The 25441-nt window shown below is 42.4% G+C and overlaps 1 protein-coding gene across 1 annotated transcript in view; it reads right to left on the reverse strand.

The window, feature by feature from the left end:
* Nucleotides 1-25441, reverse strand: part of AFF3 (ALF transcription elongation factor 3) — a 325782-nt gene that overhangs the window by 33700 nt on the left and 266641 nt on the right. Inside the window, exons 12-13 of the mRNA XM_074930285.1 lie at nt 10513-10678; nt 1692-2735 (exon numbers count right to left, since the gene is read on the reverse strand). Of these exons, the coding sequence (XP_074786386.1) occupies nt 1692-2735; nt 10513-10678 (1210 nt within the window). The remainder of the gene's footprint in view (nt 1-1691; nt 2736-10512; nt 10679-25441) is intronic.

Below are 25441 nucleotides of genomic sequence, written 5' to 3' on the forward strand. Positions count from 1 at the left end.
TTTATTGCCTTGCTGCATGGCAACAACATCTTGTGTGTTATCCACTGCCAGTGTGGCTGCTGTTAGGGGGTTAACATTGTGGCTTACACTCCACAGGAGTGAAGATCTTCTTACACCTCAGTGCTTAACCATCCTCCTCTGTTACTTTGCCCATCTTCTTGAGATCATGACAGAGGTGGAAGTAACAAGTACCTCTTTCTAATTTTGCAGTTATGCCTGATAATCCATTCTTATTAGTCTTATTCATAAAGTCTTTTGGGAAGGAGGATCACATATTGTGAGCTTGAATAGCAGCTGTCCCACTGAGGGTCTTATTCCAGGCTGAGGGGCAATTTGGTACTCCAGGAATGCCTTGTATTTATTGTATCACTAAAATCACCAACAGCAGTTCTTTAAAACAGAAAGTCACATTAAGCATTTCTAGAATGACTGCATTTATTTTGCTCTTCTATCATGTCCTCCTGTTTCCTTCTGGGTGTACCGCCTGGCATAATCCCACTGATATCTCCTATGGCCTAAACCACAAATATTTTGCTTCTGCCACTCTTTCTTGACCCGTTTCCCATCATTTTACACTGTGCAATTACTTCCATGCTACTTCCTAAAGAAAATGCAGATAAACACATCTCAAAGCTGATCAGGGCTCTTTGTTATGGGTCTACCAGTAGCCAGAACAGGGTTGCCACATTTCAGATACAAAAAAAAAAAAAAGAACCAAAAAATGAAAAAAAGATAAAAAAAGGAAAGACTGATTTAGATAAACTGTCCTCAAAAATATACATATCTGCACACATACAGTAGCTTAGAAGGTGACAGATGACTGCACAGTAAAACTGTCCAGAAATTGGCAGAAGACGGTTCCATTTCAGAGGGACTTTTGGGATCAGATTGGTACAAACGGACCAGAAGGCCTCCTCAGTGGAGAGCTGTGGCCCCATGGTGGAGGGAGCTTTCTCCTCGGCACCACTGGCAGCTCAGAAAGCATGCAGGAGAGGCAGGGTGGAAGGGTGGATGTCGCCAGAGGGCAGTGCCCACCCGGTTGCTGTGATGGTGCCGCTGGGGAGGGGGCAGCTAATGGACTACACTTCCACTTCTACACCTGCCTGACAGCTCTGAGGTAAAAGGGGGCCACCGGGGTGCGAGGGAGGCAGGTGGCAGAACCAGGCAGGTCCCAGGTCTCTGCAAGCACATCCCCCACAAAACTGGGCTTCCCTGCTGGGACTGAAGGGCTTGCCTCTTGTCGACAGTCTGAGGGGAAAAAAGACACTGCCTCTTCTTCTTCCACACATGCAGTGATACCATGAAGACTGTGACAGGCCAATAGTTGTCCCTTTACCAACAGAAGCACCACCTCCAAATGCTCAGGTTTTGAGAGAAGCATCAGGAGAGAAAATTATCCTACTAAAAAGGCAGTGCCTTCGCTAAGACATGGAAAGCTGCATGCCAACAGTGAATGCCATCTCCAAGGGGCTGTGATGCCTCACAGCCAGGAGTTTCATCACCTCCTGGGATGGCATATCCCCTGGGACTTGGCCAGTTCCTACATGGCAAGCAGGGACAGATCCCAGCTCTGAAGTGCCATCCCAGAGAAGACACTGCCATTGAGCACTGGACATGGGCACAAGAGATGCTTGTCTCTCATTTGCCTGAGGCCCCCCTTCCCATCCCGATCGGTCTCCCCAGAAGCTCACCTTGCGTTTCCTTCTAGATTTCGGTAAACCCTTCTCTGCGGGGGGGTCAGCACTACTACCCTGCGGGAGGCTGGCCACCTGGTTTGCTCCAGCGCTCATGGCCAGCGGCTCTTCAGGCAAACGCTCTGGAATCCTGGACAAAAGAGCCAAGTCAATGTTGACCCACAGCGACTTTACCTCATCACTGTCTTTCAGAGGAGACAGGAGCTCATTCCTACCGAAAGGAACCAGGGTGTAAAACTGTTCCTCCAGCTCCTTTGCTATTTCACTACTAGTCCTGGCATTAATGGAGCCAAAGGCACTGCAGCCGCCGTGGGGTTTGCTGGCGGCGCCGGTCCCTGCGTCCTTGGCACGCGGCTCGGCCCCAGCTGCTGCTGGCGCCTTGGGCAGCGGGCGCTCCTCCCGCTCTGACTCAGAGCCCGAGTCAGAGGAGGATGATGAGGACGAAGACTCAGTCTCGATGAACTCCTTGGATTTGGGCGCCGTTTTGCTCGGCCCCCGGGCCCGACGCTTCTCGCCAGCTGCAGTCGAGCGGGGCTCCCGGCGGTGACCCGCTCTGCAGCCACCACTGGTGCCGCTGCTGCCAGGCCGGGCCCTCGGTGCCTCACCAGCAGTGCTTTCTGGAAAACTGTGGCTCCCGGGGGGCTCCTCCGTGCCAGGGCAGGGGGGGCCGTCCCCGGCAGAGGTCCTCTCAGTCCGCCGCGGTGCCTTCTTCCCTGCTGCCCGCCTTGGGGGTCCGCCGTCGGCAGCAGGGGGTGACTTTTGGCGGCTGCCCTTGCTGCCTGGAGCTTTGTTGGCAGTCCTGGGCCGTGGTCCGTCCCCGACGGCGGTGCTGGCGGTGGCACGGCCTTCCCCACTGCGGTGCTCAGCCGGGCCAGCGGCCGGGGTCTTCTCGCTTTCCTGTCGCTCTGCCTTCACACGACCATAGTAGGGATGGGTCTCCAGTGCAGGGCCGTCATGGTGGGTCAGGATGGGTGCCTTGTGCGGGGTGACTTTATTCAGCCACTTATCCAGCTGCCACTTGTTGGATGAGGGTGGCTCGGGCTGAAAGGGAAACAGAAGGCAACAAGGTTAGTGCAGAGACCCTGCTGCCCTTGTAACAGGGCTACCTCAGGGACACCGAAATGCTGGGTCCCTCCTGGTACTGCAGAGATTTTCCACTGGTCAAAGAGCTGCCCCCAAGCAGCAGCACTCCCCTGGCACTGGCCCTGCGTGGTGGGATGGGAGATGTGGGGCATGCTGTGCAAGTGGGAATATTCTTGGTTTCAGAATGAGGTTGGGAAGGAGGATGGCTGCTGTGATCCACCATTTCTAAGGATGATTTGCGTAGTGCCACTGAAATCAGCTTTACCAGGAAACACTCTCAAGTTTCCAAATAGAATAAAATGTAATGGCAATAGGAAGGGAGGAAAACAAGGCAGGGATTATGGCTGAGACTAAGGGAGGATAGCTAGTAGGAAAACTAGGGATGTGTATTTTGTGTCCCGCGCCATTGCAATAAATACAAAAAAGTAATTAAAAAGCATAGAGAGTCATGTAGTGGGGAGTTGGAGGGCTAACCGGGCAGTTCATGTAATCTGTGTGGTATTGACGATACAATCTTGTGAGATCCCACACACATTTGTTGTGTGATGGTATTGTCAAGTGCTTATTTTATGAGTATTGTGCAGCTGTTAGTTTTTCTTTTCATTCCTGTCACAACATGATCAAGTTATAAGAGAGCATCTAAAACATAATGGTGTTTGGGCAGTGGAAAAGTGGGATAATCATGATTTCAAATGTAACCACAGCTCAATGTTATTTCAGAACAATGTGCAAGTGTTTTCTAGTGCTTCTTGCAATCAGTAATTTGAATGTAATAAAATGAAGAGGAAAGGCAAAAAAAACCCAAAAGCAATAAATGATGCAGTAGATGGCCAGCAATAACCTAACCCCACAGAAGCCAATGTGGAAAATCTCCTGATTTCTGTAACTGGAACCAAAATTTGATCCACTAGGCTATTGCATATGAATAATCAAAAAGTGTGTCATGAGTCTAACATGAAAACCATCAATGCTCTGGAAGAAAGTTTGCTTGAGAGAGAATATCCACAGTCTAACTTAAGAGTCTCTTACTTAACTCCTTATTTAAAGGAGGTGCCTGAGGCCAACACAGGTTTCCTGTATAGCGAAAGACATCTCTAGAATCACCCACTGAGGGTTGTATTCACTCTACATAGAGCAAAGGCTCCTAAAATAATAAAAAAAGTCAGACATCAGAATTCATATGATACAAATATTCCTTCTCACAAAAGCGTCTAATTTACTCATTATCAAGCCAGCCAATACCTATGGGAAGTTTGCTGGATTGCCTTAAGTTTATTTTTTCTTAAGTGTACTCCCTAATATCTTACATGAGGAATTTTTTTCCTGAGGTGTAAATCTTGAAAATGGATGGGCAGTATTTCTCTTGGATGAAGACGTATTTTTACAACTCTTAACTCTTTATCTAAAATAAACAGTATTTTTTGATTGTTGCTGAAAATACAGAGAGATTTGTTTGGTGCCATTCATTGTGCACATACTGAATTCACTAGATATATAATAGAAGGTTCACTATACATGGAAGTCTTTCCACTGTTCAGTTCTATTTTCTTAAAGGACATACATCAGAAGCACGTGGGGGAAAATATACCTCTGCCCATAAGTATAGGTCAGAGTGAGGGCAGCTTGGAAGTTCAAAAAAACTTCCAGCTTTTCTGTTACATCCCATTCTGTCTCTTTATGTACCTTGTAATTCTTGAAAACAGTGGTTCACAAAATATGGATTTCAAAGAATCACAGTAAACAAGTAGAAAGCAGTGATTAACTGATACAGTGTCATAACTTGTCAAAATGGTACTTCTCTAGAGAGATATGTCTGCTACTTAGGCAGAATAACTAGAGTCCCACCAACCTATAATACAACTATGAAGTCTAACAAAAAGGATCAACAATGTTGCCAGCTTTACTAATTTTGTCAGGACACTTGTTCAGGACACTTGTTATTTTTTCTTAAAGCCTCAGCTCTCAGAACCATGGGCTTAGACGCACTTCTGGTGTTTATTTAAATAAAAATTCAAATCCTTGTGGCTACTGAAAAAAACCTTAAGATGTGTCTGCTAAAAAACCCCTTTAAGATGTATGTGCTAAAAGTAAAAAGCCTGCAGCCCATCAGGTAAATTAAAAGAATCCAAATTTAAAAAAAAATCAGATTTTTAAAACTTTCTCACTATTTTTGGGCCCAGATAAAGTTTTGGAATACTTGAGATTGTCAGTGTGTATGAATGATGCCAATTTCCTTTTGGAAGTAATTTATTCAATTGATTGCTCTAACTGAAAAGTACTGTACTTTGAAATCACTTTAAAAACCAAGGTACCTTGCGAGAGAACAAAATTGTGACAGCCAAGAATGAAGAGCAGGCCTGGTGAAAAAGGGGATTGGAAAAATTGATTTGAAGGTTTTTGCCAGTCCACTTTACATGTCTAACAGCATTTGTGGGAGAAAAAGAAAATCCCTAATTGACCAGTCCACATCACCCCCCTGAGCATGTCACATACCATTCTATGGAAGAAAAGTTAGTTTGCTCAAAGTGGGAAATTTTCAGCAGCACATAAGGATGGAAATAGGGATGAATATATATCCAGAGTGATTAGATAGTGGAATGGTCTCTTTCCCTTGTTTTTTGTGTCATGGAAACACGCTGCCCTCAAGGCCTTGTAGACAACTAGGCAGTTTTTAACTGGGGTAAAGCTGGTGGTGCCCAGATGGGCAGCAGTAATAGGAATGTCTGTAATAAAGCTGACTTGCAATGAAATATGGGTTTGGCATGAAAACCCAAATCAGGGAACTTTACGAGACAAAGATAGTTTCAGGGACCAATGCACCACGGGCATACACATGTGCCAGGCTTCATCAAGAAACAGAAGGATGTGATACACTTCCTTAAAAATTGTGGGTGGATTCATCTGTACAACATAGGCACTTATATCTGAGCTAGTCGACGAGTTCCTTCTCCAGTCAGTGGACTACTCTTCTAGGGTGTGAAAAATTCCCTCTTGAAATAGACATCTAAATAGACCAGATGAGCCAGGCCCTAAAAATGTCTATTCCTCTGCACTGACTGCAAAGGGGAGGCTGAGGTGATGAGCAAATGTAGGTATCTGTAGTAGAAGTATCCAAATTTAGGGGGGATGACTCCCACACTGCACATCTATATATCTTAGATCTCTTCAAGGCAACAAGTGCAACCAGAGGCACGAGTGGCATGCATCCAGATGAAACCTTTGTCAAAACATTACCCAGAAACACTTTCTGCGGTAAAGGGCTGTTAAACAATGTAAGTGTAATGGGGTCACTCTACGCTTGTTATTACAAAGAGGGACCTAAGGTGTAGCTAATACCATGGTAAACTTGAAGCACGACACCAGTGTCACTGAGAGATTAGACAGTCTGTAATATGTGCATGTACTTAACCCACTGTGGGGTAGGACTGAGCTATCTGCCATCCCTGCAGAATACTCTGCCTATTGTAAATCCACATACTAATTTACTCTTATGATAACCTGCTTGTGCTGCCCTGATATCAAAGATTTTATTCAGGGCAATCCCCATACAAATGTGGCGCCTTGTCATTATATTTAAGGCATAGATGATGATGACGATGATGACGATAATTATGATTATTACTACTACTACTTTATTTTACTATTATCACTGCTGCTAGTGCTTTATCCAATTAGAACTGAGGACTCCTTGGAAGAGGTAGTTCCTGCCACAAAGAGTTTTCTGGAGAGAAAGGAGAGTTTAGTTTGTAGTCATTGTCAAAAATAGCCCAGAATACAGCTAAAGCCCATGAATCCTATTTGCAAAGATAAAGATAGTTTCTACAGTTGGTCTAGTGGTAAAATCCCCTTTTCTTCTGAGTGTACCAGTCAGGAAATCGAATCATGGCTATACTTAAGACAGGAAGCAAAAACTTTTTGGAAAACAAGACAGATACAGAAAACATACCCCTCCTATGCTGCAACCCTAAAACTCTAACTCTTCTGCCCCTGCCTCCCTAATGAAATCTATCAGTGAAGAAAGGCTGGTGAGGTGTCAGGAGCATGCTCACCAGTTAGCTAGTCTGTTAGACACACTCATTCTTCCTATTTTTGGAGCTGAAGAGAAGAGAGTCAGTGCCACACAGTACCTGAGGGAATAGCAGCGATTCACAGGCATTGGCTCCTCAGACACTTCAAGTGTCCAGGCACTTGAAGGACTTGATGCACAGTGGTCAGGAGGTGGCTCTCTGCTGATGAGACAGCAGGGTGGGGAAGAGCATAACCCTACAAACCACTTCAGCTCTGACCTGGTCAGTCACAGTGTGGGGACTTGAGATTAAAGAGTGTAACTTGTGATGATGGAATAAGCATGGACAAAAAGTATATGTGAATGCTTGAAAAAGGGGAAACAACTTTAATGGTTGTGAACTAGTCATAAGAGCACAGCCCATAAAGGACATTGCATCTGGTGTGCGGGGCTGGCAGAGCCCAGGACAGGACACCTCACTCTTCTGGCCTGGTTACTGTTGACTGGTCACTGATGCTTTGTCCCATGCAATGGGTTCTCTGCTTCCTTTCTGCCCATTCTGCCCTCTTGTCCTCCCTGCATAGTGGGAATTCCTGGTTGTCTAACTAGATTCAGTCTTATTAAAAGTCTGTAGGATAATTCAATGGAATGAAGAACAAACAAACCAATTTCTTAGCTTTTGAAATGTAGCTCTTTCTATGGACTTGACACCCACAGTTTTTTTCTACCATCTGAAATAATTGCAAGGACAAGACGTCGTTGTTTTCCCAGAGTCCTCATTTATGACGTTAATCAGGTCATGCGAAGAATTCATGACTTCAGCAAAGAAACAGGAGCTAGAAGCCTCATTCCCTTGTTCATAATTTCAGGTTTGGCAGTCTACAAAACTGTAACTACTCACATTAATGTCTGAGGCACCTTAATTTGTCCACATCACTGAAACCAGTCTGAATGTTGTCTCCTGTTCTAGCTCAGCCATTATTCTTAGTTTACTGCAGACATAAAGTGTAGACAGCTAAGCCTGTAGTCACTACAGGCTCTAAATAGTCAATGGAAAGAAACAGACACTTTTAGGGTGCAATTCATCTGATCTATTTTATATGTATGCTTTACAATGAGTTGCCTATACACTCTAGGCAACTGCATTTAGACACCTGAGAACAGCTCAAAGATCTCAAAATAAGATGAGGAAAAAAAAATGCAGAAGAAATAAAACAGCAATTGAATTTCTATATAACCTCAAACGCAGAAGACACACTGTCCTAAAAATAAAAATCTTTGAGTATATGCATATAATATTTCAGATTATGGAAAAAAAAAACCCAAACCAGAATGAAGGCCTCATAATGGTCTGCAGATTTCCAGATTAAGTTTGTCCCAACATGGAAAGATGGATTTCCTGCCCAGCATGTGCTAGAGCACTCAAGTTCATTGTACATGAATTTATCAGTTAATGTTAAAGCAAAAGCAAAGATGTATTTGCTTTTTCTGTCTTATCCAATAAATGAAATTAATTTTAAGACTAGGACTGGAATTGAGTCCACTGCTTAAATTTAGGTGGACAGGGCCTCCCTTTAAAGAACTTCCAAGAACCTGTCTCTCTTCATTTACTGGGTAAGAACATGGTATATACTTTAGAAAGATGGCTTCACGGGGTGCATAAGTGTAAGCTTAAGCGTTTAATGCAAAGCAGACAGGACTTCCAGTCAGAGACATCACATAAGCATGTTTTGAACCGCTGCCATCAGTCATACGATGTGCCTGGGAAAGCACTGGCTCTTGGGAAAAGCACAGGTATTCTACCTCCCTGGGACATCCTGACCCTATCCATGTATGGCCTCTTCCATCAAGGCATGACCTATGAATACCACTGCAGCCATTGCATTTTTTGAGTCATTTACACTTTCATATAAGCATGTTTCATACAGCATGTCCTAGAAGGCAAACCACATAAATATAATGCAAGGAGACAGACAATCCATTGGAGCAGTGCACCTGTTTCGTGACAACAATCACTGATAACTTGGGCTCTGTACAGAAGTAGTTCCACAGATCTCGAGAGGATATGTATAAAATGCTTAAGAGGAGGCACTTCCTCCACATTTCCATGACTTTCAGTCCCCTGCTTGACTTTATGAAATCCATGACCTGCCTCAATTAATTAACTTCCCCCTTTTCCCTGTGGAATTGCTGCTCTCAAGTTCAAGCATTACGGGCATCTGCCTAGATAGTAAACACTCCTTCCTTGGTACTATGCTTCTCCTCCTTTTACCTCATATTTCCTCCCCCTCCAATGGTCCCTTCTCTTTCTTCTCTTAATCCCTTTTCTTCCACCTTCTGAGATCCCTCAGGGAGAGGAGAGACCAAGCATGAGATCTCTGCACTAATTCCAGCAGGGAACTCGGCAGAGAGAGAACAAGGTCTTAATGGGTCAGATGAGAATGCTCAGAATGGGAAACAAGATGTGGGGTAGTGCAGGGAGGACAACAGGGAAGAGAGACTGATAGGAAGAGAATAAGAGATGAAAGGAAAGAGAACCAGAGAGAGAGATTTAGGAAAGGGACAAAGTGAGAGGAGAATTAATTGGAAATAGATCTGAAAGTACTGCGAAGGAAAGACAGAAAGGAAAATAAGTGTTAAATAAGGAACAAAAGTGACAGAACCTGAGAAAAATATATTAAGGATGTTTATGTAAGTCCTGCATTATGCCTGATAGGAAACATGGCCCCAAATAACTGAGCAAAAGTTGAGGAAAGGCTTGCTGGTTATTCAGTATAATTTTTCAGGGTGGGAGAATAGGTGAGACATAGTTTTGGAGGGAGGAGTGTGGTGATTGGATGCTTCATGTGGAATACGAAAATACATTGGCTGTATTTAACGTGTATTTACAATCTTTGAATATTTTCACATACATTAATGTGTGTGATGTGGCTGTGGCGTTCATGATTTTATGCTAAAGGTGTGTATTGTCCAAAACATGTAAAAATGTCAATTCTGGTAGAAAAGCAGAGCAGAGAAATCATGTCTGTTGCGCACTCTGCAGAGGTGAAAACAGAAGGTGGCATAGCACTGGCGGTTTAATTGTGATTTGGCTAGGGCTTGTCTACATGTGGAAATTTTCAGTACTAGCCTTCCAGATGACAAGCTAGGGCTTAATGTTTTGCACCATGAGTAATTAGTTTAGTCCATTTTGGAGGTGGATTAAAATAAATCACACAAAGGCAGCAGTAGCAGAGAATAATTCACTTAGAGAGTGAGGTGAGGGAAGTGCGTGAGTGAAAAACAACTGCCTTACTTTAAAAATCCACCCTCAAACTGATTTTGTAATAGCTTCCCTGTGTAGAGAAGCCTTTAGTTCCCTTGCAGTGCTGGGAGCCCACATTAGGACTTACGCACTAAGCAAGCCATTGCTATGGAGGCAGAGTTGCATAAAACTTCAAGCAAGCTGTGAGCCTTGCAAGGCACTCCACTCATCTCCAATTCGAGAAAAATATCACAGGGCTATTTCTTTCTTCATTTTTGTTTCAAATTCTTTAATCTGCCCCAGGATCCCCTGCCACCTGCATTTCACAGCATGGCAGGAGGAGGATCACTGGGCCTTTCTCCTCCTTTTTTTTTTTTTTTTTTGCATCTCCCCACAGCCTTCTTGTGTTGGCTTGGCTGGAAAAAGGTCTGAGTGGGTGTAATAACAGATTGCCCCCCTAAATCACAAAGAGCAGAATCCCTTACCTCTGGGCTGGAGTAATGTGAGGGCTTGCTGCCGTCACTCTCGCTGGAGCTGCTTTCGCTCTCTGAGTCAGACTCTGAGCTGGTCTCGGATTCACTGGAACTGCTGCTGCTCGACCCTTTGCTGGAGACTCCTGAGGCTCGGGTGTTTGACTGCGGCACCACCAGGCTGCCAGCCCCACACAGAGCCCATCAGGGAGCAGGGAGGGAAGAGAAGAAAACAAAAACATAAAAAAGCCACATGTAAAACCCATGTTTTAGGGAGCATACCTATCTGAATGCCTGTGAGCTTGTCTCTGCTGCTAACGGATGGTGAAGTGAGTCCAACACTACATCATTATAACTGAGGGGAAAAGATGGGATTACCCTCATATCCATTTAAATTCGTAGCCTTTGACATCTCTTCTTCATTTGAGAGATGGTCAAGTTTTCACTTCAGCTTGTCTCTTTTCTCATTCAACAGACATTTTAGGATATATTAAAAATATCAAATGTTAAAAAACAGTATAGAAATCAGTCTTGCACTGTCTAATGAACACACTGCACAGAGGTGAAAGCAGAGGATGAAAAAGGTGAACAGTTAAGAAATGGAGTTGAACTCTACACTACCAGTCATTTATAAATACTAAGAGCAATAACGATAATAATAACAATAATAATACATCCTCACTGGAGCTTCCAACCTCCATCTTTTGTTCTGCACACTTCTTCACCTACCCGTAAATGATGTGGTTACCTGTATATACCATCTTGATATTGACAACTGCAAGATCTAAGACTGATCCTGCAAAAACCTGAAGAGCTCAGGCTTGTGTTTGTGCACGTCAGCAGTGCTGTGCTGTCAGCAGAGCTACTTGCCTTCTTAAAAGTTATGTTTGCATGCAAGTGTTTGTATCATCAGGCCTGACAGCAAAAGAAATGTATACTTTCCTGAAATAGTTGACCATGCATATTAAAAATATCACAGTCATAAAGATCTGAGTGTGAAATGTCCTATTAAGTCATCCAGCTTATTCCCCAGGCAATGGAAGATTGTTCCCTATAGCAGGGTGCATTTTCTAGTGAGTTGTCCAATTTGATTTTAAATGACTTGAATGCAGCTTTTACTTTTACCCCTGGGAAACTTCTCTGCAAACTAACCCAAATTCCACTGTCAGAAATTTCTCCCTACATTCAACCTGAAGTTGCCCTTTTTAAATTTATTGCTGTTACTTATTATTTCATCCTATTACTAATAGTTACTATGATAAATTATCCTCTTCCCTTTTCGCTTTCACATATTTGCAGACTGTTTTCCTGCCCTGCTTCAGTCATCTTTCAGACAAGGCCTTACACATTTACTTCTTCTGATCTTTCTTCATAAGTCATTATCTCCAGGGATATGGGATCATTTTTATGGCTCTTTTCTGAACTCATTCCAATTTGTCTATATCTCTCTGATAACAGGATGCCCAAAACAGAGTGCAGCATTATAGATGGTTCTCACTAGAGCCCTACAATGAAGGGCTATTACCTTCCTGCTTCTTGATGCGTTGCTTCTGTAAACATATACTCGAGCTGTGATGGAATATATAGTCCATTAACACTCCTACATCTCTTTCAACACTGCTTTCTCCAGAATTCCTCCACAGATAGCTACATTTTAGATTATTTGCTTCCAGAGAGATTAGCTTGCTTTTTTTCTTCATACCAGATCTCATTTTCTTCTTTACTGCACATGCTTCTAGCTCTTTTTGATTTATTTCTCTGCCCTCGGAGGTGTCTGCAGCAACTTCTAATTTAGTATCAAATGCAAAGTTAATTAAATGGTTATTCACTTCTTTTTCCAGATCATTAATGAGACTGTTAAATAAACCCCACATGAAACACACCGGTACCCTAATAACCATCTCTTCCCAACTCCATTCACCAGTGTTTATCATTACCCTTGTTTATGCTCCATCAGTCCAATATTGTGGCTAATGCAATGTGATCCTGGAGATGCATTTTGTGAGAAATAATATCTAATAAATAATTACAGTTCTGCTATGTTGTACCTGGTGAATTGTCTTTACCTGCTAATGGTGCATTTCATTCTGGAAAATAGTACCTGACACCTGACACGAGCCACATATGACAGGCAATTTCTGGAGCTTTGAAAAGAGGCCAGGCCATCAGAGATGCAGTTTCAACTCTGCGATTACCCATGGCCGCACACTTCCCGGCCTTATCCCTGCCTCCCCTAACATATGACAATCTTTCCCCATGGGACCACCTGTCTTGCACAAGCCAGTATTCCCACCACATCGCCTTTACTTATAGCATCCCCCTTCACTTTTGCTAGGAAGCTGCACAGATGCCCATGGCTTTCTTGCTTCAGAGAGTTTCTGGTTGCTTATGGAATCTTGCTGCTGTTGGAGAGTTTTCGGCACCCTTTGAGGCCCAGTGGGGACAGGCAGTGCAGAAAACCTCACCTGTAATCTCATCTTACTAATTAAAGCAAGTAAAATAAACAGGAGAGGGAGGAGCTGACATTCATTTATATTTTTGACCTTTATTTCCTTCCTTGTAACCATCAGGTGGTAGAGAGAGGCAACAGTTCATTTTCTGTCAGGACAGCTTGGTGCTACATGCATGTTCACAGAAGTGCCTGCCAACACTTGGGAGGCAAGAGGTCTGTCATCACACACAGGCATTAAATGTACCAGTTACAGTGAGTGCCTTTAAAAACTTCCCCTCTGCTATTTTTGTTGTTATTCATGATGTCTCTTTGTCTAGGCAGGTAGATGTGGTAAATACTAGATTTTCAGGCAGCCATTTGTATAACAGCATTAAGGCACAGAGGTGCCTGAAACAGAAACAGCTTATAAGCTTGTAAAAATTTTCCTTCCTGGAGAAGGAAAATTAATGTTTTGTGCAGTGCTTTGGGACAATGAAGTTTTCCACTTGTACAGGTTGCCCAGTAAACTCTAGATATAAGTTGTTCACTTATATTAACAGATTACAGTCAATCCCTTGCTAAAAAAAACAGTGAGAGCTATATAAAGGCCATTGTGAGTAGGTTTTCTAGTTTTGATTTTTTTCTTACTTTTTTTCTTAAGGGAATATGAAAAGGTAACTGCCTTTTCTGACAGTGTAGCTTAGGGAATGCTTTTGACAGTGTCCAACTCTGATGGATTTCCAGTGCTCTCCACAACAGCATTGTGACTGTTGCCTGAAAAGTTCTTCAACATCACAAAACATCTGCACATTTATGTCCTGCCCCTAGTGACTGTGGTTTTAATTTTTAAACCATGATTTTTGTTTGGCATTGACTGAAGTATTTAGAATTGCTATATAGGGGATGAGAGAGAAAAAAACCCCACAGTAATATTTCTTTCCTGTTGTGACATGAAATGTTTTTCTAGGCTGCTGAATAGAAATTGTTACTACAGCTATAGATATAAAATATAACTGTTGGACTCTTCACAAACATCTGGAAATCTATGTTTGCTGCTCTAATGGTAGCCAATATACTACAAAAATTTAACATTACAATATTTTCCCATTTATGCTGATACTGTTGAAGTCTCCTGTCTCCCTTTTACCTTTTCCATTTTTAAATGTAGCATATTCTTATAAGGATAATCATTATATTATAGTGACCAGGGTGAAAACAGTTACGCGTTTCTTCGTGCATTCTTATTAAAAAACAACAGTTATTTTAAATTGGTGACTTCCATTTTGGACTGTTCTTTCTAAAGTATGTAAGCAAGATCATGCAGTCAAAGTAAAAGACCTATTTACATTTTAATGACTGTGGCACATAACACTCATGCATATTTTGCTACTGGCTTATGCCCCGGAATTAATTACTACATTAGTAAATGATATTTTTATTTTAAGCAATTAAACAACAATTTGGGTAAGCACCACTTTTCTTTAAAGCCCTTGATCAGAACATGCACTCCCTGACTTCACAGAGAGAGTAAATACCTTATAAAGTTGCCCAAAGTTCAGTAATAAGGTCACTTAATAACCAACATACCACCTGAAGTTTCTGATTAGATATCTCCCATCAGCCTGGCTACGTGGGATGTGGGCACCTAAACACCATGCAAGTCTCCAACAACCTGTTTTCCTGCACTGCCCAGTGGACAAGTCACCCTTCTCTGAGAAACTTCTGGATACCCTGTGGCCTCATTTTTTTCTCAGATGTGCACGTTCAGAAACACAGTGATTTGGGGAGATTAATACTTTTTCACTCAAACTGATTAGTGATCCAACTTGAGAGGTGGAGCCATCTCAATCCCTGGAAAAGCCTGAGAGGTTAGTTGTGGTGGGACCGGTTATTAGCTCCATCAGACTGCATGGCCACAGCCAGCCTTTAAAGAGCACCAAGGTGGTTTAAGCACTTGTGGGCATTTGCTATTCAGTCAGTGGACAGAGATTCCCAAATCAGATTGCTTCAGTGGCCCTCGGGAGACTTCTTGAGGTTAATCATGGTCATCTGGGTCCTACTCTATGCTTCCTTTTAAGCTGCTGCTTACAGCTGCACTACTTGCCATGATAATAAATCATGGCATTCAGCAGTGGCCACAAGAAGTTCCTGGGCAGCTAAGCATATATGCTGCATTGCAGGAATTCAGTCTCAGTGTTTCAAAGACAGACAGCATGGATGCCTGGCCAAGTTACAAGTAAAACAGATGCAGTTCTTTACCAAACTGCAAGTATTTGGTAACAATATTAAATGGATTCAAAAGAGAAAAATCCCTCCTATGATGAAGAATTTGTGATCCCAATTCTTCACTGTGTTACAGTATGAAGGTAATTTATACCTACTTTATGTAGGTATGAATGATTATCAGGAACACAAAGCAATGGAGAATTAGGCCTTGAAGAAAAGACTGTGCCAAGAAAACATATTAGAGTGAGACTCTGAAATATTTTTCCAGACATAACAAAGGCCACACAAATGCTCAAGCTTCATATTTTGTAGTCCAGTTGGTCTGTATAATTTCACTTCACAAGAATTGTGTCCAGAGCCTTATTATCAAAAAGCTCAGTACAATATCAGACACTATCTGCTGTATTTGTTTTTGTGTCCGGAGAAGCGACAGTATTTAGCCAGTGTTATCTACATATCTGTGATCATCTAATCCATTCTTCTTCTCAATCTCACTCTATGGTTACCATCCCTCAAGCACTGTGCAGCTATTACCAAGTGGCCCTGGCACTCCATAGGAAAGAGGAATGCAACAATTAGTGTGAAGAGCTGATCTGAATAAAAAAAATTACACTGTCGACATTGAGAGGTAAACATGGGGAAGGTGACCTGAGTTTGTAGATGTCAAAGTGTTCAAGAAGCTCCTCAGAAAAGCTGTATGAATATTTGCAGTATTTGAAATACCCAGAAAATCTATCACTGTCTAGAAGATCAAGGCCAATTGTGGGAAAACAATACTCTGAATCAGACACCAGTCCCTTGGCTGGTATAAACTGTCATAGCTCCATTGACTTGAATTAGGCTACACTGATTTAAATCAAACAGTAAATCTGACCAAGACTTTGAAATGATATTTCAAACTTAGTGATGATAACATAATCCATGGTTTAAAGGAGATCTGTTGGCTGAGTGTCTATTTTTATTCCAGATTAAAGTATCTGAAACACTTCCTTCTTCCCTCAAAGCCAACCTAAAACCCGGTGAAGGTCTTTTACGGAAAACTCTTTATCCCTTTGTTGCGAGAAGCTAATTCCACATGGTGCTTCCTCAAAGCACAAACTGAGAACATTGTGCCAAGATCTGTATAATTATCTCCACTGCCTGGCACTGAAGATATTGCACATCTCCCATGCACACAGTAGGGAATTCCTGTGTTGATAATTGTGAATGAATCACAGAGGCAATGGAAATGCCCACTTCTTGCTGCTGTCCCTGTGTATCTTTCAAATTCTGTTTCAGTGAAGACATATGAAGCATGCTTACCACAGGGGTCTATCTGGACTTGCAGATCAGGCCATCCCAATGTTGTAACAGAACATATGGGGGTATTTTCTGAGGTAACCGTAGAATGCCAAGAAATAGTACCATAAGGATAACCTACAGAATGAATGTGTACATTATCCATTTGTTTCAGGCCAAAATCATGCCAAGAAATGGGGGATGATACCATAAACTCTAGAATATCCACTGTTTGAGGACAGCCAGATACCTTAAAATATGAAGGATGGTTCTGTATTTAACATACAAATGTGAGTATATGGAGCCTCTGCTCTAGTTCTAGCTCTGCCATGTCAAGTCTGAATGACAAAATCAGTCAACCCTTCCAGGGTTCCAGTCACCATCCTCATCATACACGGGGATGACCGAACTTGCCTACCTTCAGTGTGTTAGGAGACGTCCTTTGCTATTCTTTAAAAAGCACTTGGATATCCTTGTTCCGAACGCAGTACGGAAGTGACACAAATTTATGTTTTTGTACCTTTGCTAACCGAAAGCATGAAACCAATTAACTGTCTGAGTTCTTTACAGTTACTGATTGTCAAAACCTATCGTTCACTAATAAAAAGAGCAGCTAGCCCTGCCATGGTCAGCTGTTCGGGCCTGAACACAAAAAAATGAAGCTGGGCACTTCCCTTTCTCCAGGTAAACGATTTCCCAGGAGTCTGCTAATATCTTTAGGAAACAGAGAAATGTTTTCATACCTCATTCCTATAATGGATGAGGTATGAAATGGGAGTCATGATGAGTGAGAGTCCTGGAGGTTGTTCAGCTTGTCACAATATATAATGCTTCTGTGAAAGCACTGCATTACCTTAGCCGCACCACCTTTGCACAGCACAACTAATAAAGCACAGCTGCCAAGAACAGAGTTTGTAGACTCCACCTATATTTTAACACTGTCCTTGGGAGTTGCTTAAATAGTTTGTGCTGACAAGACTACAAGTATCATCTGATAATGCAAACCTAAGATAAATCAGGTCTCTTCAGAGTCAGGTGTGTCCTGTGCCATTGCAGCTTAATTGCCAGAACAGTCACCAAAGTAAAACAAATTGATAGCAAAGGCTGTTTAGAAAAACAAGCTATGAAGCTCATGCACATACACATGCAAAAAGCCCTCAAGAAAATTCAGTCTGGCAAGGGGGTATCTACTTAAGGCCTGGCTGGTACTGGAAGCAGCAGAATCACAGCTCCCTCCTTGAAGGAATATGGTAGGAAAGAGAAAACCACTGAAAAAAAACTTGGCTAAAAAAGCCCTCCTAGAAGAAAATGCTACATAACAATTAATAGTGACATCTCTGTATAAATAGCTCTATCAGGAGGAGTGTGTGCCGGGGTATCTGAGATGAAAGGGTCCAATAGACCTGGAGCAGCATTAGTGTGGGGATGAAGTGATTAGTCAGCAGGCTGACAGCTGTGCTAGGAGCCTGGTGCCAGATTCCAGTGTATGCTTTCCACCGCTGCCAAGTGTTTGCTTGTCGCTCCAGATAAATGGAGCATCAGCAGTGTTTTATTTGACCTGCTCACAAGAAAAATAAAGCAACTCTGACTTCCTCGGTGTGTTTGTCGTTGACCTTGCATCAGCTGAATATGAGTAGAGAGATTCCCTGGTCCAGGAAAGTTAACTCTTTAGCAGAAGAGGAGTGATAAAGTCTTTTTTAACTTGGTAGTATAATTAGTTTCTTAATGGCTCGAAGCGTGGTGACTTAAAAACAAAAAGTGACAGACACAGTCTATGCATCCTATATTGTCCCTGGAACATGCCCTTGGACCAGTGGTCTGAAGAATGATGAACAGCATTGAAAATATTCCATGAAGAGCTGCTCTCCTGCCTCCAGTGTGAAATCAGGAAACCATTTCTACAGAGACTTTTTAGGGGAGAGGGGGATGGGAAGGCAGAAATAAATTGTAAGTAGATGAAGTTGTTGAGAAGATCAGTGGGACAACACTGCTTTTGATTTCCCCCTGAGATCAAGGGCAACTGCTTTTGGTGTTTTCTTTCATATGTACCCTATAAGTTTTATTTTTCTCTCTTTTCCTCATCAGTTTGGTCATGTTAGGAACTTTCTATGTGACATCCCCTCTATTGTCTGGTTGAGGCCAGCTTCTGCTGCTGGGTGGAAATCACACAAAGTGTCTTGGAATTACACATCCGGAAGCCAATGTAGAACACACAGTTTTTTGACCTTTAATGCCCTTGATGTGTGAAGGTTCTTCATGGTGGCTAAGAGTGACACCCATACTCTGGAAGCAGCGTTACTCAGAGGACTCTCTTGGGAGATATACCCTTTCCTCTTCTCTGCTAGGAATCTAGCCCTCACACCAGATCAAAAGGCCCAAGGAAGGGGGTAAGAAACCTAGAGAGACTTTGCAAGAAGGAAAAAGGACTCCTTCAAGCACCTGTAGATATATGGTACTGGTGGCTGAGACTGTGGTCAGTCATAGTTTTTCCATATCCAGTAATATCAAAGCTTTGGATGTCTTTCTGGTATTCATTGATTCCTTGGAATAACCAAGTGCATTTTTCAGGACACAATCTTTCCTCCTTTCCTCTTGTCTTTCTTCCCCTCCTCACTTTGAGGAAGTTCCTTTCCTGGCAGGATCAGGAGTTGCTACATACAGTCACCAATGGTCTCCAGAGAACTTGAGCTCATTTGCCCAAGGGACATCAGATTACTTACGTTCAATGAAGAAGGTAATCTCACTAGAGATGAGCTCTGTTCCACTTCCCATTACATGAGTTAAAAACATGCCCACATTTCACTGGTTTGCCTGGTAAGCCAAATACAGAATAGGAGCTCAAGGCTCAGCTGTGAGAAAGTCTCATTAGAGTGGGCTGAGTGTGAAAGTAAGGATGTCATGAGGTTCCAAACAAGTTTGGCCACAGGGAAGCACTTAAGATGCTGAATCCTACTATGTGAAGAATAACTTCTGGACCAATGGCCCTTCGAGAGAGGAAGAGCTCCATAGGGGTCCTTTTTCACAAAAACCTGATTTCACACGTGACAGTAGGAGAAGAGATCCTTGTGCTTTAGCAAAATAAAAAATTAGGAATTTACACCTAAAATCAGTGAAGATAGGAAGAAAGGCTCTAATTTATTGAGGAGTGAATGGAAATACAGAGTGCAAAGAGTAGCAAGGACTAAGGACTGTTTAAAGGTGTCCTGGTTTCGTCTGGGATAGAGCTAATTTTTTTTTTTCCCTGCTTAGTAGCTAGAATAGTGCTGTGTTTTGGATTCAGTATGGGATTTAATATGAGAAGAGTGTTGATAATGTACTGATTGTTTTAGTTGTTGCTAAGAAATCAAGGACTTTTAAAATTCCTATGTCCTGCTAGTCTGCAGGTACACAAGAAGCTGGGAGGGAGCATAGCCAAAGCACTGAACCCAAACTGGCCAATAGAATATTCCATGTCATATAACGTCATGCTCAGTATATTGATGGGAGTTGGCTGGGAAGCTCTCTCTCACTTCTGGGATTGTGGTTTCAGGATTTTCTTTTCTCTGGGATCACGAGCTAGGAACAGGCTGGGCATCAGTCAGCAGGTGGTGAATAATCACATTGTGCATTACTTATTTGTATTTTTTGTTATTACTATTTTTATTTTATTTTATTTCAATTATTAATTTTTTCTTCTCTCAATCTATGAGTCTCCTTACCCTTACCCCTCCAATTCACTCCCCATTTCCCAAGGTGGGGGAGAGTCAGTGAGTGTCTGCATGGTGCTTGGCTGCTGGCTGGGTTTAAACCATGACGAAGGTCAGCTGGGTGGTCACTTGAAGACCTCAGCCAAGCCAATTTTCTCACTTTGTGAACAGAGAAGTCATGTGACTCATATAGTCAGGACTCCACCTATTGTGCAGGGCTTAAAAAGACTAAAAAGGAATGTAGCTGAGTTAAATCAAGGAGGAATTGGACCCTCTTGGTCAGATCTTGATTTAGCTGGCCAATGGGGTAGAGGATAGTGGGTTTGTAGGCATACGTTTTTTCTGCACTGAACTTACAAGGGGACCTAACTACTGCCTAACACTCAAAAATGCCCTCTGGAGATTCCTACCTCTCTTGATGGACTAGAGGGAATCTAGGACCCTAAGAATCACTTAATCAGTATGCCTGATATGCCAACATCATATGCACTGTGATCTGTATGGAAGGCAAAGGAGGTTTAGTTCAGATTCCTCTTCATAATTTCCCTTTCAGGGTTCAGTCAACTCTCTCTACTTGTCCTAAGGACTGGGGGTGTTATGCAATATGAAGACCTATATGCACTCCCAGCTCAGTACTCCCCTGTTTCATTAGAGCACTATTAACAGCTGATTCCCTGTCAGATTCAGTGGCATCAGTTCCACCTGTCTCAGGAACAGATTCTTCACTAACATTTTGAAGGTGATTCCAGTGGCTTGGTCTTTGGTGGGATAGGCTTCAACCCATTGGGAGAGATGTTGCAAAGACAAATGTAATTAAGCACTGGAACAGATCATCAGTGAAGATATGGAACATCAGTCACAGTAGTTTCAGAAACCAGGTTAAGCAAAGGAACAATGCAAAATGATCTGCAAAGTTGCATTAATCCACCATCTTCAAAATGTCTCATCAGGAGAATTTGATACCACCTCTCTGGAAATTAGCCTGGTGTAGCTTTTCTTGTCTCATTCAGTTCCTAAAACATGAAGTATAGATGTACTTCTATTCAATAAACCAGCAATTTTTGCTTGTGAGTGACAGCTTCATCAAGCCACAGAAGACAACCACTGCAGCGCAGACTAGGAAAATACTCGTCTACATTGGCCTACCATCACCTTATTTCAGAGTTACTGTTAACATATGTCATAGCTGGCCATCTAAACGGACATCCTTTTGCAATCTCCAGACACAGCTGTATCTTGCTTCAGCACAGCAGTCTTTTGCCTCAGTCAGCAGGGCTCTGGGTATGGTTTTGCCTTGCAAGACCTCTTACTAAGCTCTGAGAGTCCAAATACAGATGAACTTGTGCAGATAAAATTACTAACTACTATAATGGCTGTCCAAATGGGTGCAATAAATTTCAGTGTGAGACAAACTCTCTCAGGTTTTACTGACTCTTAATGCTGCTGCTGCCAGCTTTAGTGTTACTCTTTGACTCAAGCCATATTCTGTTGTCTCCCAAAGGTCTTTTCGGCCCGTCAGCTCTAATCAATATGCTGCCTTGAGAAGGAGCTTGTTTTAAGTAGGTTTGCTCACCATAAAGAACCATATAAAGAAAATTTGACTTCTCCTCCTTGTCAGCATATATCAGTCCCTATGCAGAGCAGCATTTGGATGGTCTGTTAGTTGAATCCAAGTGCTCTCTTTTATATGTTTCAAGAAATGATAAATGCCTGGAAAAAAAAGTCTAGTTGTTCTACAAAAGACTCAGGAATAGCAAGAACAACAACTAATAAAGCCCAGAATTCTAGCAGAGAGGATGTTAAAAACTAGTTAGTTTGAGATTATCTGAAGATTTGTAAAAGGTTCTTTTGTTCTCTTTCTGATATAAGTACAGCATGTTTTCCAGCAATGTGCAAAACTATTTTAATATGTTTTTAGAAAGAGTTGCTCGGGATATACTTTTTTACCTATTATTGACATACTAGCTCAAAATAAAGGATGTTTAAAACCAGTTTTCAGCTGTTGTATATTTGCCTGTGGTGCAGACTCAGGTTTTCAGGGATCTGAGCCACTGTGGAAAAAACATCTCCTGTTCTGAGCAGGCTCAGATTCTTGATCCCCGATTCTGGCTTAACAGCATTGCACTTTACAGCTTGGATTGGAGTACCCAGATGTATACTGGAAGAGCTCCTGAAGAGCAGAAACGGTCGGTCTCTCTAGTGAGGGTATCAGGATCTGACCCACTGTAATGCAGCAACACAGTGTTCGGATACCTGATGAAGGATTTTAAAAGAGAGCAGCCCCTACTAGTAATCTTTGCTGTGTCTTCCTCGGGTATAATGTGGCCTGTGAAAAACAATGGATAAGTATGATAAGCACAAACATATAAATCTATGTTAAGAAAGAGTTATAAAAATTGCCCTTTACAACTCAAAGGACAAATCAAATGTGAATTGATCCTTTTGTTAGATGTCATCCATGGAAAGCAAACTTGAGGTTTGTTCCTGCACACACAGATGATGAGAGGAGGCAGAAATAAATTACAAAGTTATTATAGTTTTGTTTGCTTTATTAATCTAGAATGTGGTACCAATGTGTCTGGACTCAGTGGCTCCCCAGCTGCAACCTCCTGCAGGATGTTATCAATCCTTTATTTCTGTGAAATGTGCTACCAACTAGAAGGAAAAGCACTAGAACTGTATGACTTTTGAATAAAAAAAATTGGTCTTACACCATGCTGTGTCCTGATGTAGTTAAACTTATATCTTTCAATACACCTTTCAATCCATATCTCACATGTTTTGCTGTTCATTAACTGCCATACATCTTTTTAGGTTTCTTATGAATTTACAATATCACTAAGGCATGCCTAGGTGCCTTTGCCTATTCTTCAGTGTATCTTTTGTCTCCCTGCCCCTCCCAGGGAGGCAGAAAGGAAATGAACACATGATAGTGGGGAGAGGGCATAGGAACAGGGAGGAATTTTGCTCATCAGTGCTGCTTCTCCCTCCCAGTGCCACAACAAGCTGTTGCTGCCTTCTTCCTCTCTCTGACCCCTGGCGAACAGTCCCTTTCTCGCACTCTGGTCTTACTGTACTATCTCAAGCATCCCATCTGCCCGACTGAGGTCCTGAATGGTCTAGGATGTGCTGCGTGAAGTGGTGTGCCTCTTCAGAGCATGAATTTATGTTTAGTAGTGTGATCCAGCAGGGAGACTGTTAAAGGTGTAGGAGTCAACATGTGTTGCTGATAGCAGTTCAGTGCCCAGCTGTGAGGATATACATCCAGGATTTCTTTAAACATGTATCAAGTCACCTGCTTGCAGCTGGGAAACAGATGGGGGAAAGCGGAAGATTCTGCACAAGAGCTTTGCAGAGAAGATGAGACAGACAGATAGATTTCCAGGAGACTATGGCTTTTCACAGTGCAGCAAGAAAGTAACTCTTAGGGATTTTTTATCACCCCAACATGACTCTAAACCCTGCTAGACAAGGCTCAGCTTGGGGAGAAAGATCAAGTGTTGGGTCTTTGCCATTAGCTTAGACACTATGGGAAAGAGCTAGATGACTTGTTGATAACTAGTTTGAAGACCCCAGCAGGCCTTCCGACAGTTTTATTAATCATAAAAGTCATTAAAAATAGTCAATTCTTCAGGGCCAAGTAAAAACAAAACCTCAGCAGAATGAATCAGGGGGAGCATCTCCCATTCCTAAGAGTACTCTGCATTCTGCGCAAGGAACTGAAAGGGAATACTTAGGAGTGAAACTCCCAAACAGTGTAACCAAATGCTTTCTCAGGGAAGGGGCAAGAACTTTCTTATGGACTTAAGCTGCAACAAGGAAAGATATTGATGGGCTTTGTGTACAGCTCAGAGACACTGAGCTTTCAGACAGTTGACTCCGAGGCTTGTACAGAATCAGCAAGATAGTCTTCCCTTTGCCATTGTGCTTGGCCTTTCCTCTTTCACTTTTTTGCTTTTCCTTTGCTTCTCCCTTTTCTCTTTATTTCTCCCTTTTCCCTTTGCACGATATTGACTTGATGTGGGGTTTTTTTTGGATAGAGATAACATTTCTTTGCCTTTATGCCACCACTCAGTGCCTGTGCTCTATCTCAGTAGTCTTTAGCTGCCTTTGCCATATGAATCTGTCAGGCCCCTAAAGATGTATTATATATCTTAGGGCTTCTCAAATGAGTTTAGATGCCATCTTAACTTTGTCACCTCCCAGTTGTGAAGAAATCCTTCCAAAGCAGCCCAAATGTGAAACAAAGTGTTGCTGTCTTCCTGGGTCTGCAGACAACCAGAATTGATTCTGGTTTCGTTTATTGATAAAAGTTATAAAACATTCCCAACAAAATTAGCTTTAAAGGGATGTTGACTGCAAATCACAATGTTAGTTTTAATGTAAGCATTAATTTCTCTTATTTTAACTGGAAAGATTTCAATAGTGAAAAAAACTGTGTATGAAGAACTGGGTCATAAGGCAGGTAGAAAAGAGGATGGAGAAGACCCGTAGGTGGTGTTTTGTAGGGAAGTAGTGTATTGTAGGGAAGGAGAGGAAGCTTGCAGAGCCAATTTTTCTGTGGTCTTTAGCTGACCCTACTCTGAGCAGGGGTTGGACTGGATGATCCCCAGAGATGCCTTCCAGCCTCAGCCGTCCCATGACCCTGTGGGACTAGCTCAGGTACCACAAACTATGGTGATCTCTGGGAACACAGAGCTCAGTGGGGTATGATGCCCACTCAGGAAGCTGAATAACTATGTGGGCAATGAATTGTTCCAGAGCTCCATTTGGCCATGAGCGTCCTGTTGTATGGTTAAATCTCACTCAGACATAAGTCATTGCCCCAACTTGACTGAAGAGTAAACTTGGCCTCAGGCAGCAACACTACAGCTGAAACCATGTACCAGCTGCATATCACATGTTGGTGGCTTTGCCCACTGCTGCATCCTTTTGCAGGCTACTCCATGCTTGTCAGAGTAGAACAGATTCTAGGGGTGTTATTAGGTCCATTTGCTGCATTTGGTGTATTTTACAGCAGGTGGTAGATGCAGCAGTAGAAGCTGCATGCTGGAAAACCCTTTTCCTTCAAACATTTCTGCATCTATTTCCAAATGTGGTCAGCAGTGCCTAAGGCAGCCCACCAGGTCATGCTTTATTTATTTAACTGTACTTTACAGCACCTCCCTCCTTCTGTAAAACCTCGCTATTAGGAGACTGCTTTACATTTTTGGGGGGAGTATCTCTCAAGTACAGTTGTCTAGCATCACTGCCCAGAGCAGCAGCTGACAATGCCAATGCAGTGAGAGCTGCAAAATCCTTCCTTTCTGAAATCAAGAGTAGA

The sequence above is a fragment of the Athene noctua genome, chromosome 1 (genome assembly GCF_965140245.1).
Source record: "Athene noctua chromosome 1, bAthNoc1.hap1.1, whole genome shotgun sequence".
Lineage (NCBI taxonomy): Eukaryota > Metazoa > Chordata > Aves > Strigiformes > Strigidae > Athene > Athene noctua.